This window comes from Carassius carassius, chromosome 21 (assembly GCF_963082965.1).
Source record: "Carassius carassius chromosome 21, fCarCar2.1, whole genome shotgun sequence".
NCBI classification, from domain to species: Eukaryota; Metazoa; Chordata; class Actinopteri; order Cypriniformes; family Cyprinidae; genus Carassius; species Carassius carassius.
Window position 1 is genome coordinate 3,552,421 of NC_081775.1, and position 19,942 is coordinate 3,572,362.

The 19,942-nt window shown below is 38.4% G+C and overlaps 1 protein-coding gene across 2 annotated transcripts in view; it reads right to left on the reverse strand.

Annotated features, from left to right (window-relative positions):
* nadka (NAD kinase a) overlaps positions 1–19,942 on the reverse strand; it is a 281,230-nt gene that overhangs the window by 221,596 nt on the left and 39,692 nt on the right. For both annotated transcript variants that reach the window (XM_059503045.1, XM_059503044.1), the window contains exon 3: positions 5,040–5,123. In XM_059503045.1, coding sequence (XP_059359028.1) covers positions 5,040–5,123 — 84 coding nt within the window. The remainder of the gene's footprint in view (positions 1–5,039; positions 5,124–19,942) is intronic.

Here is a 19,942-nt window from a genome sequence, read left to right on the forward strand (position 1 = left end):
AACACAGCCTTTGGAGCGTGCGATTAAAGTCCTGCATGGGTTCGGGTATTTGGCTGAAACGGGTGAAAAATATCCAACTGTGGGTCGGACACAGGGGAAACACGGGTCTAAACACGGGTTCAAAACAGTCACGTGCAAACGTAAAAATAGGCCTACATTCCACTTGTAAAAAACTACAACCGCGCGAACTGTTGCATGAGTCATTAGTTAACAGACATAAAAGATCAGCCAGCTGTTTTTTTTTTTTGTTGTTTTTGTTTATATATATATATATATATATATCTTCTCATTCAAAGAGTTTTCTTTATTTTCATGACTATGAAAATAGTAGATTCACACTGAAGGCATCAAAACTATGAATTAACACATGTGGAATTATATATGGAATTATATACATAACAAAAAAGTGTGAAACAACTGAAAATATGTCATATTCTAGGTTCTTCAAAGTAGCCACCTTTTGCTTTGATTACTGCTTTGCACACTCTTGGCACACTCTTGATGAGCTTCAAGAGGTAGTCACCTGAAATGGTCTTCCAACAGTCTTGAAGGAGTTCCCCGAGAGATGCTTAGCACTTGTTGGCCCTTTTGCCTTCTGTCTGCGGTCCAGCTCACCCCTAAACCATCTCGATTGGGTTCAGGTCCGGTGACTGTGGAGGCCAGGTCATCTGGCGCAGCACCCCATTACTCTCCTTCTTGGTCAAATAGCCCTTGATGCCTTCAGTGTGACTCTACAATGTTCATAGTCATGAAAATAAAGAAAACTCTTTGAATGAGAAGGTGTGTCCAAACTTTTGGTCTGTACTGTATGTTAGACCCTATTCACAGTCATAGATAGTCAAAGTCATAGATCCTCTTTTGACTATTATTAATTTGTCAATGTCATTAGGACATGTCCCCAAAACCTTCAAACTGGCTGTTATTAAGCCTCTTATCAAAAAAAAAAAAAAAACACAACTAGACCCCAAAGAACTAGTTAATTACAGACCGATTTTGTATTTTCCTTTTCTGACCAAGATATCAGAAAAGGTAGTATCCTCACAAATATATTCCTTCTTAGAGAAAAATGGTATCTGTGAGGATTTCCAGTCAGTATTAAGACTGTATCATACTACTAAGACTGCTCCCCTTAGAGTTACAAATGACCTGCTCGTATCATCTGATCATGGTTGTATCTCTCTATTAGTGCTATTCGATCTTAGTGCTGCGTTCGACACTATTGACCACAACATTCTCTTGAAAAGACTAGAAAACTGCTGGCATTAAGGGAAGTGTATGGCATGGTACTTATCCGACCGCCATCAATTCATATCGATGACAAGTGCAGTATGCAGTACCTCAAGGCTCAGTACTTAGGGCCATTACTTTTCACACTTTACATGTTACCCTTGGGAGATATCATCAGAAAGCACTGTGTTAGCTTTCACTGTTATGCTGATGAAATTCAGCTCTATATTTCTTCGAGGCCAAGAGAAACATACTAATTTGAAAAATTAACAGAATGCACAGTCGATATAAATATCTGTATGAGGACCAATTTCTTACTGCTAAATTCTCAAAAAACAGAGGTGTTAATTATAGGACCTAAAAACTCTGCATGTAATAACCTAGAACGTTGTCTAAGACTTGATGGCTGCTCTGTCAATTCTTCGTAATCAGTTAGGAACCTAGGTGTGCTATTTGATAGCAATCTTTCCTTAGAAAGCCACGTTTCTAGCATTTGTAAAACTGCATTTTTTTATCTCACTAATATATCTAAATTACGGCCTATGCTCTCAATGTCAAATGCAGAAATGTTAATCCATGCATTTATGACCTCAAGATTAGATTATTGTAATGCTTTATAGGGTGGTTGTTCTGCACGCTTGGTAAACAAACTCCAGGTAGTCCAAAATGCAGCAGCTAGAGTTCTTATTAGAACCGGAAAGTATGACCATATTAGCCCTGTTCTGTTCACACTGCACTGGCTCCCTATTAAACATTGTATAGAATCTTGCTTATTACTTCTAAAGCCCTGTGCCTGGTTGCATGAAACTCCTTAAGTCAGGGTTTCCCTGAGGGAGAGAAAATCCCTGAGGTAAGGGATTTCATTAAGAGTGTTGCAAGAAACCTCTTAACTGTCACCCTTACCTAAGTAATTATACTAAGCGTTTCACAGTAGTTTCTGACAACATACAGCAAAGATTGCCGTGGTTGCTATAGTTACTACCTCTAACAGTAAACAGAACATAACGAACCACAAAGCCAAACCTTTGCTGAAATCACACTTGTATTAATATATTTTTGCTATGGAGAGTACAAACATAACAGAAAACAAAAAAAACGTAAACCAAACTGGACAGAGGACGAAAAGGCAATTATTGTTTTCGTAAGTGGTTATAATAATAATAATAATACGTTTCAGCCTTTTATCAACCATTCATCGTCTCCAATCATTATTATTACGATCATTAAAAACACGCCTTGGTATTTCCTCCTCTTCAATTAACACTAAATCAGCCATCGTATTTTGAGTTTAAGTTGACTTAAGGGAGCTGTTTTGGTCCCTTAAATTTATTAAGGTCAAATGGTCACTAAGGACTTTGTAGCAACGCTTAAGGGAGCACTTAGATAATTAAGGGGAAAAACTTAATAACAGCCTTAAGTTCCTTAAGGAAACCCTTAGGGTTTTTTCTTGCAACCCAAGTTTCACTAAGGGTACCCTTAACATTATATCTAAGGGATTTCTTAGCTTAAGGAGTTTCATGCAACCGGGCACTGGATCCTTCTTCTATGCAGCCATGATGTCGTAATTGATGCAGTATGTGGTCTGGCATTGTCATGTTGGAAAATGCAAGGTCTTCCCTGAAAGAGATGATGTCTGGATGGGAGCATATGCTGTTCTAAAACTTGGATATACCTTTCAGCATTGATTGTGCCTTTCCAGATGTGTAAGCTGCCCATGCCACATTCACTCATGCAACCCCATACCATCAGAGATGCAGGCTTCTGAACTGAGTGCTGATAACAACTTCGGTTGTCTTTGTCCTCTTTAGTCTAGATGACATGGCGTTCTAGCCGGCAACGGCAAATGGCAAGGTGGATTGTGTTCACCTACAATGTTTTCTGGAAGTATTCCTGCGCCCATGTTGTGATTTCCATTACAGTAGCATTCCTGCATGTGATGCAGTGCCATCTAAAGGCCCGAAGATCACGGGCATCCAGTATGGTTTTCCGGCCTTGACCCTTCTGCACAGAGATTGTTCTAGATTCTCTGAATCTTTTGATGATATTATGCATTGTAGATGATGATAACTTCAAACTCTTTGCAATTTTTCGCGGAGAAACTCCTCTCTGATATTATGGTTGCACGGTGCACCGATACCTCAAAAGTATGGCGATTCTCGGAAATTAAAAACATCACAATACCTAAATTTATTAGTATCGATACTTCAAAGAATGACCGCGTTCCAGATTTGTAAGAGACATATTTAATGTTGATGTGTACAACGCACGCTTTCATTGCCTCCCTATCGACGTACGTCTTTTTTCTCCACACGCACGCAGCTGTCATGTGACAAACACTACAGCGAGATGGCTGCATGTGCGAGCACAAGTGATACTGTGACCGCCGGTCCACAACTGGTAGAAAAAGATGACACAAAGGAGTGAAATATGGAAGTACTTTCAAAGTTCAGAATAAAGATAAAGTTATTACTCTTATTTTTCTTATGATAACTGAGATAATGCTGCTAAATTTATTTATTTATTTTTTACCTTGATTGTCATTGCTCTAATTTATTTTTTATATTTTGATATTTCATATATGGTTAAAATGTTTAATATATCTGCTGTTCATATTGTCACGGGAGGAGAAAACGACAGACACAGTGGGCGTGGTGTCAGGGCCTCAGAGAGGCTTTTACTAACAGAAAATTAAACAAGAGGGAATAAAAGTGTACGAAAGGGGGAGAGTGTCCAAAACAAACAGGGGATCTGGTGTCCTCGTCTTGCTGCAGGGTTCATGTGGGTCGGGCAGTGTTCTGGAAGGAAGGGTCCAGGTAAGGGGTGGAGTCCGGCTGCCGCACGTGCTCCCCTCTTCAGTCAGGGGTGTGACGGGCAGCGGCTTCTTCCAGGTGCCACATCCTTCTCGCTGGCCGCGGCGCTTGACGGGGATCAATGGCCTGGCCTCCTGGCCGGATGGCCTTATAAACGGGTGCGGTTCTCGTCCGCACTGCAAGTCTGGAAGCTCACATCTCTTTTGGCACGGGAGTCCCTCAACGCACCCTCCCTGGACTCACAAGGACACCAGTGTGCATGCACGGGAAAGAGATCGGTCTCCAGAGAAGAGGCGCGTTGGGCTTTTCAACAGCGGCGTTGATGAGGCTCCATTTCCATCAGGTGTGCCCCATCACACGCCGCCAGCCCTGGCTCGTCCAGCGCCCCTCCTCTCACACACACCCACTCCTGTTGGGAGCCTGGTGAAGGGCGGCGATTTAGGACGGGGTACCGATGATAATTAAAGGGAGGCAGCTGACTCATCAAAATATGTTCATTTATTAGTGTGTTATATGATTAGAATGTTGTCCCGGTTTTAAAATAAAGCACAGCAATGATATTTGAGAGTGTATTTTCCCTTTTAAGAAAAAGTATAGAAAAAGTATCAAAATCGCAACTCTTGACTTGGTATCGGTATCGAAACAATAATTTTGGTATCATGACAACACTATCTGATATTGCTCAACTATTTTAAAAGGCATACAGGAGTATATCATCATCAAATATTGAATCACACTCAAAGTCAATTTCTACATTTGTAAAGCAACAAATAGAATATTATATTATTAGTAAAAGACAGATAGAGAGAGATAGTTAGGTAAAAAAATAACCATGTAGTTTTTCAGTCTATTTTACATATAGTTACTTAATAAAAGAAAATATTTTACTAAAACAACAATATAGATATTAGTCTATAAAAAAAAGGACCATTAACTCAAATAACATAACTTATTTAATTGTATTGTAAAATGGACTACATAATTAGTTAATAAAGAACTCACATGACAGCTTTAGGATTCTTCAGAATGCAGGCTTTGGGTCCAAATGTGGTGACAGGGCTTGGTCCGTGAAGTGACTGTGTCCTCCTTAAAAAGAACAGAAAAATTACTATTTAAAATTAATTATATATTGTAGTTGCAAGTACTGACAACATGAGGCTCACAGCGAACATAGTTCCTGGCAGGTCTTGAGGGGCAGGTAGGTGAGGAGGATAACTAATAACAAGGAACAGGTGACTGACAATAATGGTAAAAGGAACTGGAAGGACCAAATAAGGACAAACAGGAATACAAAGATATTGCATGTCATGCACTGTAACATCGGGAGGGGTGGGCGGCATGGAGGCTGGTGTTCAGGTTCAGGTTACCATGGCAGATCAGTGTACTCAGGAAGCCATGACGGATCAGGGGACTGACTTCCGAGCAGCCAGCAAGCCTGTACTGAGGACTAGGGAGGAGCTTAGGAGAACATGGGAATGCCTTGGTTTGGGCAGGTGGTCGGAGCCGTTTGCGAGTTTCCTGGCTTGAGGTGAGCTGGGGAGACACGGCTCATTCCAGAGGGGGCTGGAGAAGGAGACTTGGAATTTATCTTGACTTCTTCAACTCAAAGTCGGAATTATTTACATAGAAGATGAGATTAATCAGATTGATCAAAGAAAATTCACACATTGGGAAGAACACAGCGGATTTTATCCTTTTCCAGCCCCAGCTGGAAACACGCTGCAAGTGACGAGTCATGCCAGCTCACCTTGTTGGAAAGCATGAGGAATTCCTCCACATATTTCTCCAATGTCCGACCACTCTGCTGCAGCGCACACAGCTTGTCCTCAGCCGTCATCTTCTTCTGGTATTGGTCCTGGATTCTGTATTGTGGTAGTGGTTGTAGTGAACGCGCATGATGAATGAGTAGCAATAAAGGAATCTTTTAATAAACATAAACCCACTTTCACCATAGAAATGAACATTAAACCAGGACAAAGGAGAACAGAACAGACTTGAACTCAAAAAGGGCAGATAACAAGGGGCAGATAGGCGAGGATGATAACAAATAACAAGGAACAGATGATTACTAAAAATTATAAAAGTAACTGGAAGGACCAAATAATGACAAACAGGAACTAAACAGGAACACACACGTGACAGTAGAGACACTGCTGCCAAACCCTTTTGAGAGACAAACAGACTCACAGAGGTAAACTCAAGTGTTGTTAACTAGATAAATAAGCAACTGTAGTTTCAAAAATAAGCCCAATATTATAATATTATCTATTATCATTTCCGTTTTTTCAGACTATAAGTAGCACCTAAGTATAAGTCGCATCAGTCCAAAACTACGTCATGACAAGGAAAAAAACATATATAAGTCGCACTGGACTATTAGTCGCATTTATTTAGAACCAAGAACCAAGAGAAAACATTACCGTCTACAGCCGCGAGAGGGCACTCTATGTTTTCAGTGGTAGACTACAGGAGCACTGAGCAGCATAGAGCGCCCTCTCGCGGCTCTAGACGGTAATGTTTTCTCTTGGTTAATTTCTCTTGGTTCATGTCAAATTAATTTGGATAAATAAGTCGCACCTGACTATAAGTCGCAGGACCAGCCAAACTATGAAAAAAATTGTGACTTATAGTCCGGAAAATAGGGTAATAATATTTTTTTATCAATTGTTTATTATCAATAAATGAGCATGCAATATAGTAAACTGAAACCACTGAGTCTGAAGAGCAAAAACAGACTTATTTTACAAAAATCATCAAAATGAAGCAGGATGAAACACTTTGATTCCTAACCTCATCTCTCTACATGGACCATGAAAATCTATATCTACTAGTAGCCTATTACTGCTCAATTAATAAAATATTTAATGATTAATGCATTATAAAAAATATTTTACAAATTCAATTAGATCCCTTTCCTCCCGTGCACCATTTACCTTCTCCCATGTTTCCTTCATCTCTGTTGCTGTTAAATGCTACTAATGTTGAACGAGATTTTACTCAAAATGAGGGGGAATAGGGACAATCTCAAATGAGCTTGATTGGCTTTTAGCTGTGAGTAGACAATTGATAATAATACTTTGAAAAACTGTGGCTATAAATGTAAAGAACCGAACAAGCAACCATATATTTAAAAAAAAGCCCAAAAAACACACCCATGATATTTTAACTTGTCTTTACAAAAAAAGAAGAAGCCCAAAGTCATGTAAAATATACTGACTCACAATGGCCCGAGGTGTGGTAACCATATAAGTAAAATAATTGACTTTGGTCCATTGAATTGTTACAAAATATTGCACACCCGAGATGGTGAATCAGCCACAACTTTTTTCTAAGAAGTTTTTCATTATTTTCTAAGAATTCAATAGCCCGTTGCCAATTATTCCTTACTTATAAAGGCCCTAGTCTGGCACAAATGGTTCAATTAGTTTCGGGTTTGATGAAGGCCCACCTTCCGAAAAACTAAATGTGATGTGATTGGTTAGCTGTCCCAGTGCGTTGTGATTGACTAAAAGCTTAGACTGCGTTTTAGTACTACCCCGCCCCTTGCCAATGCAGCAAGTTCTGTCTGCTCTGGTTTATTCAGGGATGGCGTCAATATTGCCATATCAATTTGAGCCAGATTCAGACCCCGAGAATATTGAACAAGAGCATCTTGCAGAACCTTTGCACACATGGATATCGCAAGACATATTAGAGTGGTAACGGTATTTTTTTTTTTTTTTGCTAAATCACATTTTAGATAGGATGCCAACAACTGCTTAAAAAATATTGCATTTACTATGTACAGATAGGAGGGAGGTCGTGGCCTAATGGTTAGAGTCAGACTCGTAATCCAAAAGTTGTCTCGTACCGGCATGGATTGTAGGTGGGGGGAGTGAATGTACAGAACTCTCTTCCACCTTCAATACCATGACTTAGGTGCCCTTGAGCAAGGCACCAAACCCCCAACTGCTCCCCAGGCGCCGCAGCAAAAAATGGCTGCCCACTGCTCTGTGTGGTGTGTGTGTGTGTGTACTTTGGATAGGATAAATGCGTAGCACTAATTCCGAGTATGGGTCACCATACTTGGCCACGTCACTTCACTTTCAGGTAACTGCATATGTATTATGTTTATTGTTCTTTATTTCTAACATTATAACATGAATTGCAGTGAAACTTGTATACAGTTGAATTTATTTATACCACACTCCAGTGTTTCCGACAGACTTAAACTCTATTTGTGGCAGCATATATATGCTAATTCATTCTCGGAAGGAGGTGCTGTTGGAGTGGGAGGGATTGAGGTTTCCCCGGTAACCGCTGTACACAAAGCAGCGCTTAGTGAATGAATTGGAGTCAGTGCGAGTCCCACAGGAGTGACCAGGCGGCATACGTTCCATATAACTTTCCCACAGATCGGTTCTTTGATTAACTTTTATATGTTAACTTTACCGAAAGCCAGTGAACTTCTGAAGGAATAAGCCATTACTACAATTGGTTTAGCTGCCTGCAACATGGAGAGGCCGAATCAACAAACATCAACACGATTATAAATCAGATTGTCATTACGTTGTCAGAGTGAATATGCAGCAATGCAAGTGGGCTGTTTAACTTGCTAGCAGCTTGCTAGTTAATGTTAACTAGGGCTGTGCAAAAAAATCGAATGCGATTTTCATGCACATCTCATCAGTAAAGACGCTCCTGTAATTAGAAGTATATCTCAAGCACGTGCGTTCAGATCAGGGTTGCCAGGTTTTCACAACAAATCCTTCCCAGTTGCTTCTCAAAACTAGTCCAAAACTAGCCCAATCGCTATTCCATGAGGTTCCCCGATAAAAATTGCTTCCCGGGGTTAAAATAATTTTTTTTTGGAAGGGCTGCCTTGGTAAAATTTGCATTTTAGGGGCTAAATATCACGTTATTGGTAGTGGGGTTGCTTCAAACCGCGGATATGAAAAACAATCGCAGACTTGGCAACACTGGTTCAGGTGGAGCGGCAGTTACTACACAGAGCCGTAGTCTACCGACAACTTACACAAAATCGACAAAGAATCGCCTGCGATTTTAACATCGATTTTGTGTAGATTGTCAGTGAATTACGGCTCGGTGTAGTAAATGCCAACCAGTGTTGCCAAGTCTGAGGTTTTTTTCATGTCCGCAGGTCGAAGCGACCCCAATACAAATAACGTGATATTTAGCCCCTAAAATGCGAATTTTTATCAAGGCAACCCTGCTAAAAAAACTTATATTTTAACCCCGGGAAGCAATTTTTATCGGGGAACCACCTCGAAGCGCGATTGGGCTAGTTTTGGACTAGTTTTGAGAAGCAACTGGGCAGGATTTGTTGTAAAAACCTGGCAACCCTGATCCGAACGCACGTGCTGGAGATATACTTCTAATTACAGGAGCGTCTTTACTGGTGAGATGTGCATGAAAATCGCATTCGATTTTTTGCACAGCCCTAATGTTAACTGATCATAAAGCTGTCATTTGCCTCGCTAGGAGTTAATATTTTATGTGTATAATATAATATTTAGTAATCTTCCCTACCCGTGTCTGGATTTTTGCATTTTAAAGCAAGTTCAACCATCATTAGGCTGCAGGATACAAAGGTGCTGTTTTTTTTTTTTTTTTTCAAAAATCTTTTCTAAAGGTATTTACCTCTTTTTACTAACTAAATTATATAAGCTATTGTGATAAAACCATATACCTTTACAAAAGCTTCAAAGATTAATTTGATCTAGTCACATACAGTACCTCAAGTACATACAATTTAATAGGACTATAAATAATTACATAATTAGCTTATTAAAGAGTCTGAAGCAAAAACCATGTATACTATCTGTATTCTGATAAATTAAATAATTGTACTTGTAATTGTTCCATTATATACCTTTATTAAGCTTAAAAAACAATTTGAAATTGCAAGCCTACATTTTTTTTAATGCCCCCCCCCCCCCCCCCACACCACCAAAAAAAGCTGCAAACCTGGAAGAGTGTAGAAATTTAAATGATATGATCACAGATCATAACTTAGTTGTGCAATGTTTGACAGTAACCTGGCTAAAACAATATAATTACATTACTTTAAACGAGTCTTTCCCTCAAGGCAACATGTGTCAGGATCTACTCATTGTAATAACCATATTTTGGACAAGACCATCCTTTGGCTTTGGGTGGTGTAACTGGTGTGGGAACACTTATTTAATTTATATACAAATTGCAGAGGTAATACAAAGCATATATGCATGAATAACAGTACAAAATGTTTTTTTTTTTTTTTATGATAAGGTAAGGTAAAAGGGTAAGGTACGGTAAATTTTAAGGTAAAATTTGTATTAGTGACTGCCAGTATATGTTCAGTATGCCAGTGTGGATGAAATATGGTACTTGTTACTTTGAGAAGTTTAATGCTTTCAGCTTGATACACATAATATTTAACTTTTCATAAGCTATTTTTGTTGTTCAGATATTTTAAAGAATAATTATATTTGTTAACCAAAGAAGGGTACATTTTAATAAAAAAAATTTGTTGTTTTAAAACTAAAAGGCTAAATCATTCCATGTTTGACTCAAATTGAGAGAATAAAGTTGAATTTATATTGTCTATGTTTTAAGGTTTATAGGGATTTTAAAATGTAATTAATGGTTTGAATAATTAAGTTACTTACTGAGTAACTAAATTACTTTTCAGAGTAATTAGAAAAGTAATTTAAATACAATGTTGATGATGTAATTAGTAATTAATTACTTTTTAAAAGAAGTTGCTTACCGACAGTGTTGGGAAGGTTACTTTGGAAATGTAATAGGTTACAGATTACAAGTTACCCTGTTTAAAATGTAATAGTAGTGTAACTTTTTCAATTACTTTATTAAAGTAATGTAACTAATTACTTTTGAGTACTTTTGATTACTTTCTAAATTTGTGAAAATTAAAGAATAATAAATAAAAGCATATACATCAACTTAAATACAGTTATCTAATAAGCATGTGACGTATTCTGTTTAATAAACTCCTGAAACATTGGTGTTTTTTTGAAACTGCTGTCTCTGTATATGATGATAGTTTTCTCAAAATAAGTAAAATGCACATGAAGTGACAGAGCAGTTCTAGAAATTATGTTTATGTGCTCGTGTACTCCTATATTGAGATGGCAGAGGTTGAAAACACTGCGAGCTTCAGTAGGCCTATGTGTAGAAAATGAAACCATGTCTTTGCCATTAATTTACAGGAGGGGTGGACTGGGAAAAAAATTCAGACTGGAAAATTCAAACTCACACAAACAAATTCATGGACAAAACTATTTTTTTTGTATGGACCTGACATAAAAAAGGTTTAAATCTTTAATTTGGGGACATGCAAAATAATTAAAAGTTCTCTCCTGAACTGCACCTTCACTTCCATTTTTCTCTTCAGTCTCTTTATTTTGCCGTTATCCATCTCTCTCATGACTTTAATACTCAAGATTGAACAAAACTATACTTTACAATACAATACTCTACAATACTACAATATCTTTATAGAAAAATCCTAATACTGTACAGGAGTCATGTTTTTCCCTTACAAAAATTTACCATGCTCTTATTAGCCTATATAAAAGTAAAATAACCTTGTTTTTTTTTTGCAAATGGATTTGTATTTATTTTTAAATAAATACATTTGTAAAATAATTTTACATTTTTGGTTACCACAGTTAAACAATAGTAACCATTTTCCCTGGGTTTATAGTTAAATATTAAAATGTTAATTTTCGTAAGGGTTGTGTTGTTGTCTGTCGTAGCTCCCCCTAAACCTATAAAAAAAAATCTGATTTTTTTTCAGCTAAATTACTACTGTAACATTACAACAGATAATAATGATGTCCTTTATATAGTATTTTGAGTGATGACTGATGAGCAACGTGCTGCTGCTTGATTAAATAAATTAAAAAACAAAGACGAAAAAGCATCTTTACAGATGAAACTGACCTGAAACCCTGAACAGTAGTTCTGCTTCTCTGCTCCAGCAGTCCACTCTCTCTCTCTCTCTCTCTCTCTCTCTCTCTCTCTCTCTCTCTCTCTCTCTCTCTCTCTCTCTCTCTCTCTCTCTCGCATTGATTACTCTGAGTCTGATCCAAACCGTTTTGCGGAGGCGCGGAGAGCGCGCGAGTCATGACTTATTAGAGATTTAATTATCAAATGGCGGATTCGCAAATGATCGCTTTAGTACATTCGGCAGGCAATTATACAATAATGATATTAAATAGTGGGGCAAAATCGGCTGCCAGGCCACCGGGAATTGTCCCGGTTCTCCCGATGTCCAGTCCGCGCCTGATTTCCACAGACACGCAGAATGTGCAAGTCATATATTGCATTTTTGGGGCTTTATATTCACAGACACTAGTCGATGTCATGTTTTGATTCAAGTGTACTGACCTACTTTTATATTTAGTCATCCAAAATGTGGCATATTCCGTCCGCGTTAGGCATTTCGTTTTTATGACTGGATTCTACGAACCAGACTGTATTTCCGCATCCCAGAAATTATTAGGGCGGTATGTCTCAGAATAGTCAGTGCAATTTGGGAAATAAATCAGTTAAATCTGTATGTGGATGTGTGTAAATATTCAAATGTAATCCCCTTTGTAATCGTAAAAAATTTCATAAGTAACTGTAATTTAATTACTCATTTTTTCTTAGTAACTGTAACTAATTACAGTTACAATAATTTTGTAATTAAATTACGTAACGCCGTTACATGTAACTAGTTACTCCCCAACACTGCTTACCGAACACTGGTAGGGACAATGTCAATCGGAACACAGTTCATGCATGGAGCTCTCTTGTAACGACAGATTGAGAACCACTAACCTAGAACACTGTCTAACACTTAAAGACCACTCTGTCAATTGTTCGTCATCAGTTAGGAATCTGGGTGTGCCATTTGATAGCAATCTTTCCTTTAAAAGCCACATTTCTCGCATTTGTAAACCACATTTTTCCTCCTTAAAATACACCTAAATTGTGACTTATGCTTTCAGTGTCAAATGCAGAAATGTTAATGCAAGGTTAGACTGTTGCAAAGCTAGGTTGTTGTTTTGCACACCTAATAAAGAAACTCCAGCTTTTCCAAAATGCAGCAGCTAGAGTTCTTACTAGAACCAAGAAGTATGTCCAAATTAGCCTGGTTCTTTCAACACTGTACTGGCTATTAACACCTTACTACTCAAACCCATTTTTCGGCACGGAGACGTAAATGACATAACCAAAATAAAAAGGTTTCTGTTCATGAATCTTTCTGACTAAATACATAATCAACATGTTCACAAAGCTGACACTTCAAGGTTTACTGTTCAACAATCAGAATTACTCAGACTGTTATGATAATAGAGATATATAAGCTCAAACATAAAAACAAAAACAAAAAATATTAAAAACATATTTTTTAAATGTATAAAAATTTTTTGCTAAAGCCACAAGTCTACCAAAGCTTCAATTGAAATTTCATAATATAATCAGTAAAACTGTGAATTTTATTAAATATTTTCTAAGGCCATGTCATGTGTGTTTTTAGAGAAGGCTAATCTTATTGATTTATGGCACTTGTCATCTCTGTAAACTCACATGTAAAGCTGTGAGCTGTGTGATCTGTCTTTATATTTGGCTCTGAATACTCCCCCATTCATGATTCTATTGTTCTCACCAAACAAGTCTTTCACACCTCTGCCAGGTGTGACACATTATCTGCATTATTCTTTTATCATTATTATTAGCCTTTCCTGTGGTATTTCAATGTTCACAAAGACACCAAACTGCAATCTCATTTTAATCTCTATGTATAAATATGCATTTACCCCTTATTTATCAAAAGTCTTACTATAAAAATACAACAAAACATTTTCTTACAACCTTTAAGTAAATTGTGTCAAAAATAAAGAAGAAATGCACAGCAAAATGCATTAGTAGCATTATAGCTAACGTTAGCATCAAGCTACATCAGACAATTTATGAAATGAATAGTACACTTTTACTCAAAACTCACTTTAAACCCCGATCGAGTGTTTGTAATAACTTCATTTTCCGATCACGGGTGGAATTTGGTCGTTTACTGTTGTAAAAATATGTTTTATATGTATTTATAGCCTTTTACATCGCTGCACAAGTTAGCATTTCAGATGTACATTTTCAATATTTTCTATAAAAATGCACCAGATCTCAAGAAAATCTAATAACAAGCTTTACTATCTTTTACTAATCGCGGGTTTATTATTCGGATATTTCGTGGGTACAGAGGGGTATCAGTGTTGTTGTTGTCAGATATAAACACAGAAGTGTACATGAACAATGTGACATGATGTGACATTGTCCTGTTATGAGATTCTAAGATTGACAAGGCGAAGGACCAATCAGGGTCTGTCTGAGTCACAGCACAACACGGAGCCATGCACACACACACACAGATCACTGGGAGAGGCTATTGATCATCAGATCACGTAAATCAGTGGGAAATGAATAGAAATTATGTTTCTGTCTAAAGAAATATGAAGTAAACATCAGTAAATATATCAGTATATCTCCACAGATATGCATCCTTGGCCTATAAATCCTTTTTGACGATGTTCATTGACTCTATGTGAACACAAACAAACCGCTGCAGACGTGACTGAATATGAATGAGTGGTGAATTTCTATTCAAAATTTGGCATAATACAGATTTATTATTTTGCACTCCTGACATAAATTACTAAATAACTGTCACTGTAACAATGTTTTATCAAAACAGTGGTCAAATATCGAAGCTATTGATGCACAGTTTGTTCAGATCAATGTTGTGAAAGTGAAACAATAATAATCTGGGGCCGTCGCCAATCTTTGACCGCAAAGGGGTTAAACATCAAAAAGTATACTTTTAAAATCATGCTAATTATTTATAAAGCCCTGAATGGTTTAGTTTCTCAATGCTTGAACAAGCTCATGTCGCATTTTTGTCCTTCACATCCACTCCGATCTCAAAACGGAGTGATTTTTTAGTACCTAGAATATCAAAATCTATCCAGCATTGTTATGGAGGAAGACACTCCGTCAGTTTAAATCTAAATTAAACACTTGTAAGATTAATAAGGGAATTAAGATCAATATAACTCAAAGGGGATTAAATTACAGTGAATAAGAACCGAATTAGTATGCAAATTATTCAGAATTAATATTTAACACTTTATCAACTATTCGTCCACCGATAAGTTGAGGTTAGGGTATTTTATCAGTCACTTGTCAAGGTCTTTGAGTTCCAGGCCATGTGTAGCTTCATAAACAGTTCGGAGAGGCCCCCTTCTCTTGTCAGCAGGGTAGTGCTCCTCCATGACAGCTGAATACGTCTGTCACTATGGTGACGCACAGTAATACAGTTCAAGACGCACGTGGGTATGTCTGCGTTCAGACAAAAATCAAAACATTACATGAAATGGCGGCGCATTTCAGTATTACACAAACAATGTGCGCTTATACTTTACGATGTAGCGCTCAATAAATCTCAGCTCTTTGTGACTGAGGCAAAATATTTTGTGCACTGCAGATGCACTACGGTTAAAACAATAATGTTCCGCTGAGCGGAATTCTTCGTGTCAGTTTCTGTGGACACGTAACATAGCATGCAGGATTTACTGCATCAATTACTTGATCAAGATTAACAAAATACTCCCATTCAAATCGGACTCGGACACATGTATTGTTTCACGAGTAACAGTATCTTAACTTCCAGTGAGTCGATACAAACAGGTACATTAGTTAACTAATCTAATGTCAACCTAGGGAGACAGCTTAGTTGATTTAACATTGGAGCACGCAATAATTAATCAATCTAGCTATAACAAGGCCTTTTAGGAAGAAAGTGAGGAACACACTCACTTCTGTCCTGGTGCGCTGTATGGCGACTTTCTTTAGGAAGAAAGTGAGGAACATGCTCACTTCTGTCCTGGTGCGCTGTATGGCGACTTTCTTTAGGAAGAAAGTGAGGAACACACTCACTTCTGTCCTGGTGCGCTGTATGGCGACTTTCTTTAGGAAGAAAGTGAGGAACACGCTCACTTCTGTCCTGGTGCGCTGTATGGCGACTTTCTTTCGTCTCAACAGGCAATCTTAAATTAGTTTACTGCAGTTTCAACAATAACAACAAAACACTTATACAAACTAAACGTGAGTTTAGATTTCCATTCATTCACACAACACCCTGTTATGCGCTCTTAACGTTACACATCAACAATAAAAATACTTGTTTTCCTGTGTCTCTAATCTATCTTTCCGGACCAATAGATTAGATACAATCACAAATGACTTGTTTTGTGCTTACAAATTAGTTTAAACTGCCCGCATTCTCCACCATAAAATGTAAGATTAATAAGGGAATTAAGATCAATATAACTCAAAGGGGATTTAATTACAGTGAATAAGAACCGGATTAGTATGCAAATTATTCAGAATTAATATTTAACACTTTATCAACTATTTGTGCACCGATAAGTTGAGGTTAGGGTATTTTATCAATTTTGGACAAAATATTATCCCGTGGCCTACGGTAATAATATCATGAAATTATGATAACTGATTATGAGCAAGGTAACAGAATCTACAGTTTAAGGCAGTAACTTGTAAGCACACAGCACAAGACACTGGTATGTAAAACCAAACAAGGCTTTATTAAACTACTCTAATATACACAAGCTAAACTAAAGAAAACACACAAACATTCAAACAGTGACAGAGAAAAGTGATGTTATTAACGGAGGGTGAATGGAGTCCCAAGTGTCTAGAGTTAGACACTATTTCTTGACCACAACCTGAGAGAATCAATCTACTAGCACTTTAATCTTAGTTTGTTTTCTGCTCCTTGTTGGCTTTGGATGCGTTCCCTTCTGTAACGAAGTTGCTGGAGAGGGATTCTCTGGCGCTGATTGGCTGGCAGTCAGTCGATGATGCGTTCGGAGGGACAGCAATCGATGGTGAGTGGTTGGTTGGCTTTGCCGGGTGGCGCTTCGTTCGCGAGACTTCCTGGTTTGCGGGTTGCTATGCAACGGAGTTTCTCTGAGAGGTTTTTTTTGGACGAAGTTCGACGAAGGATCTTATGGAAGAGTTGATGAGTTTTGAGTGAGCTCTTGGTGGTTTGAAGAGTACACGCTGGACGATGGAAAGGTCAGCACAAACCATAGGCAAGAGCCCAAGTCACTGCAATGCAGGGCAAAGCTGAGGCGAAAAGCTAAAAGCATTAGGCATCGCATAGCTGCTTGTCATTGGGTTATAAGCGTGTCCATCTGACCAGTCCTTCTTAGTGCGACAGCCAATCAGGTATTGTCTTGGGCGGGGCCTACGCCCCGCTCTCCGGTTCATGCATGTAATACGCGTAACGTAATGTGATCACGTGTGTCCAAACTTCTGAGAGTTTAGTTTAAACACTTTAATAAGCAAACTTAATAGTTTAAATATGGTGCATCCTACACACATCTACTTTATATCAAAATTCTAGAAATCATTTACCCATCAAGTAGGTAGCAAACTCCATACGTCCCATAGTTGAGTTGGAAGTAAATAAGGATTTAGCCGTGATTAGTGTTTAACACACAAAATTACTTGAGTAATATAAAGCATGCATAATACAGAGAATACACATGTATGAGGCAACTTCTGGTGATTAGTTCCTATAACTGACGTAGAAAACCCTACGAATAGGCTGTAATGAAAGTTAAACACACAGAAATAATTCCACAGGTTATATAAAACATACATGATACTTAAGAAATGTGTGAGGTAAATACTTGTAATCAATTCAGATTATTGGAAGCAATTTTGAGACCGTTGTTTGTATTAAACCACAAGTGGGTTAAATTCCAATGTGGAGACAAAGTCTCTGGAATTTACAGCTGCAGCAAGGAGGTGTTCCCTGGTTTAAGGTTTTTGGTGATCCTGGGCCAAAGGAATGCCTTAGCATCCTTCCTGATTCCTGATAAGGCTGGGGATTTATACATTGGGGTCACCACAGGGGTTCTTGGCCATGTGGTCTTAAGTTTGGGGATCAAAGAGAAATCTTTTCCTGCTGTCCTGAGTCGCTGGTATGAGATTAGACAGGCACGAGAAGAGAAGAGAAGAGAAGAGAAGAGAAGAGAAGAGAAGAGAAGAGAAGAGAAGAGAAGAGAAGAGAAGAGAAGAGGGGGGTGACATCTCCTTTAGCCATCTTAGCACCATGAATGTGTTTTATGACACACTAATGGGGAATCTTTCTGAACTGTGGAATGTGGTGTTGGTCTCCTTTACTGAAATGGACTGTTCAAGGATAATCCTACACACTCATCTCTTTAAACTGTCTTACACATATAAGCCATCATATTTTTTTATAATTCAAACCCATTAAAGGACTGTTAGGCTAATTGGGAACTGGGGACACTTCCCATAATTCCCAGTCTACGCACTATGCCATAAGAACCACTCAGATTTAAAGAGTGTGTTCCCAAAAACACACCAACACATAAACTTTCCAACACAAGGTAAAAACATTTTGGATTTTGTTTACATCACCCAGAAAGGAGGTTATATGGAATAGGTTTAAGCAGGCTGCCACATACAATAACTCCACAGACCTCCAAGAGTACTCAGAGACTGTCAATGCCTACATCACCAAGTGTATTGATGATGTAACGGTCACAAAGACCATCACTGTCCGGGCCAACCAGAAGCCGTGGATGACAGGGGAGGTCTACAGACACCTGAAGACTAGGAATGCTGCCTTCAGAGCTGGAGATGAGGTGGGACTGAGGACAGCCAGGGCCAACCTATCCCGCAGCATCAGAGAGGCTAAGAGACAGTACTCCAGGAGGATAGCCCATCGATTCAGTGACAGCAGAGACTCTCTGAGCCTGTGACCATTACAGACTACAAGCCCCCAACTGCCGACCTGTGACAGCACCATCTCCCTGCTGAACGAGCTGAACACCTTCTTTGCTTGCTTAGAAGAACAAAACAGCACCACTGCACAGAAGACTCCACCTCTTCCCGGCGACCAGGTGATGACGCTGTGTCTGGACAGCGTGAGGAGATCCCTCAGCATTGACATTATATTTACATTTAGTCATTTAGCAGACACTTTTATCCAAAGCGACTTACAAATGAGGACAATGGATGCAATCAAAATCAACAAAAGAGCAATGATATACAAGTCCTATAACAAGTCTCAGTTAACTTAAAGCAGTACACATAGCAATGGCTTTTAAATAATATTATAACTAAAAATAAAACAGATAGAATAGAAAAAGAATAGAGCAAGCTAGCGTTAGAGGTCTTTTTTGCTTTTACATTTACATTTATTCATTTAGCAGACGCTTTTATCCAAAGCGACCTACAAATGAGGACAGTGGAAACAATCAAAAACAACAACAAAAAGCAATGATATAAAAGTGATATAACAAGTCTCAGTTAGGTTAAAGGGATGGTTCACTTTCAAATTAAATTTTGGTAAGTTTTAGCTTACCTCAAGGGCATCCAAGATGTAGGTTTCTTTGTTTCCGCAGTATTTCCCATTTTGATATTTTTAGGTCAAATCGTTCTTGTCTGTGATCTCATATAATGGAGGTCTATGGTCACCACCTCAAAGAGCATGCACAGGAGTCCAAATGAAACAATTCCCCATCGTAAGTACACATTGATGACCTAAGACACGAAACGAGCGGTTTGTGCAAAAAAAGAACAGTATTTATACAGTTTTTACCTCTTGTACACAACCACATCCAACTGATCCGAGGGCGCGAGTGCTTCCTGATGTGACGTGTGCGCACGCTCTGGCTTAGTCTGCGCAAGCGCGGAAAGTGCCGGAATTGATCTCTCACGCCTGTACATCATTTATTGTTTACACTTACTGTCTATGGTTTACAGAGATTTCGGAAGTGTTACCTTTCACCGTGAAGGTC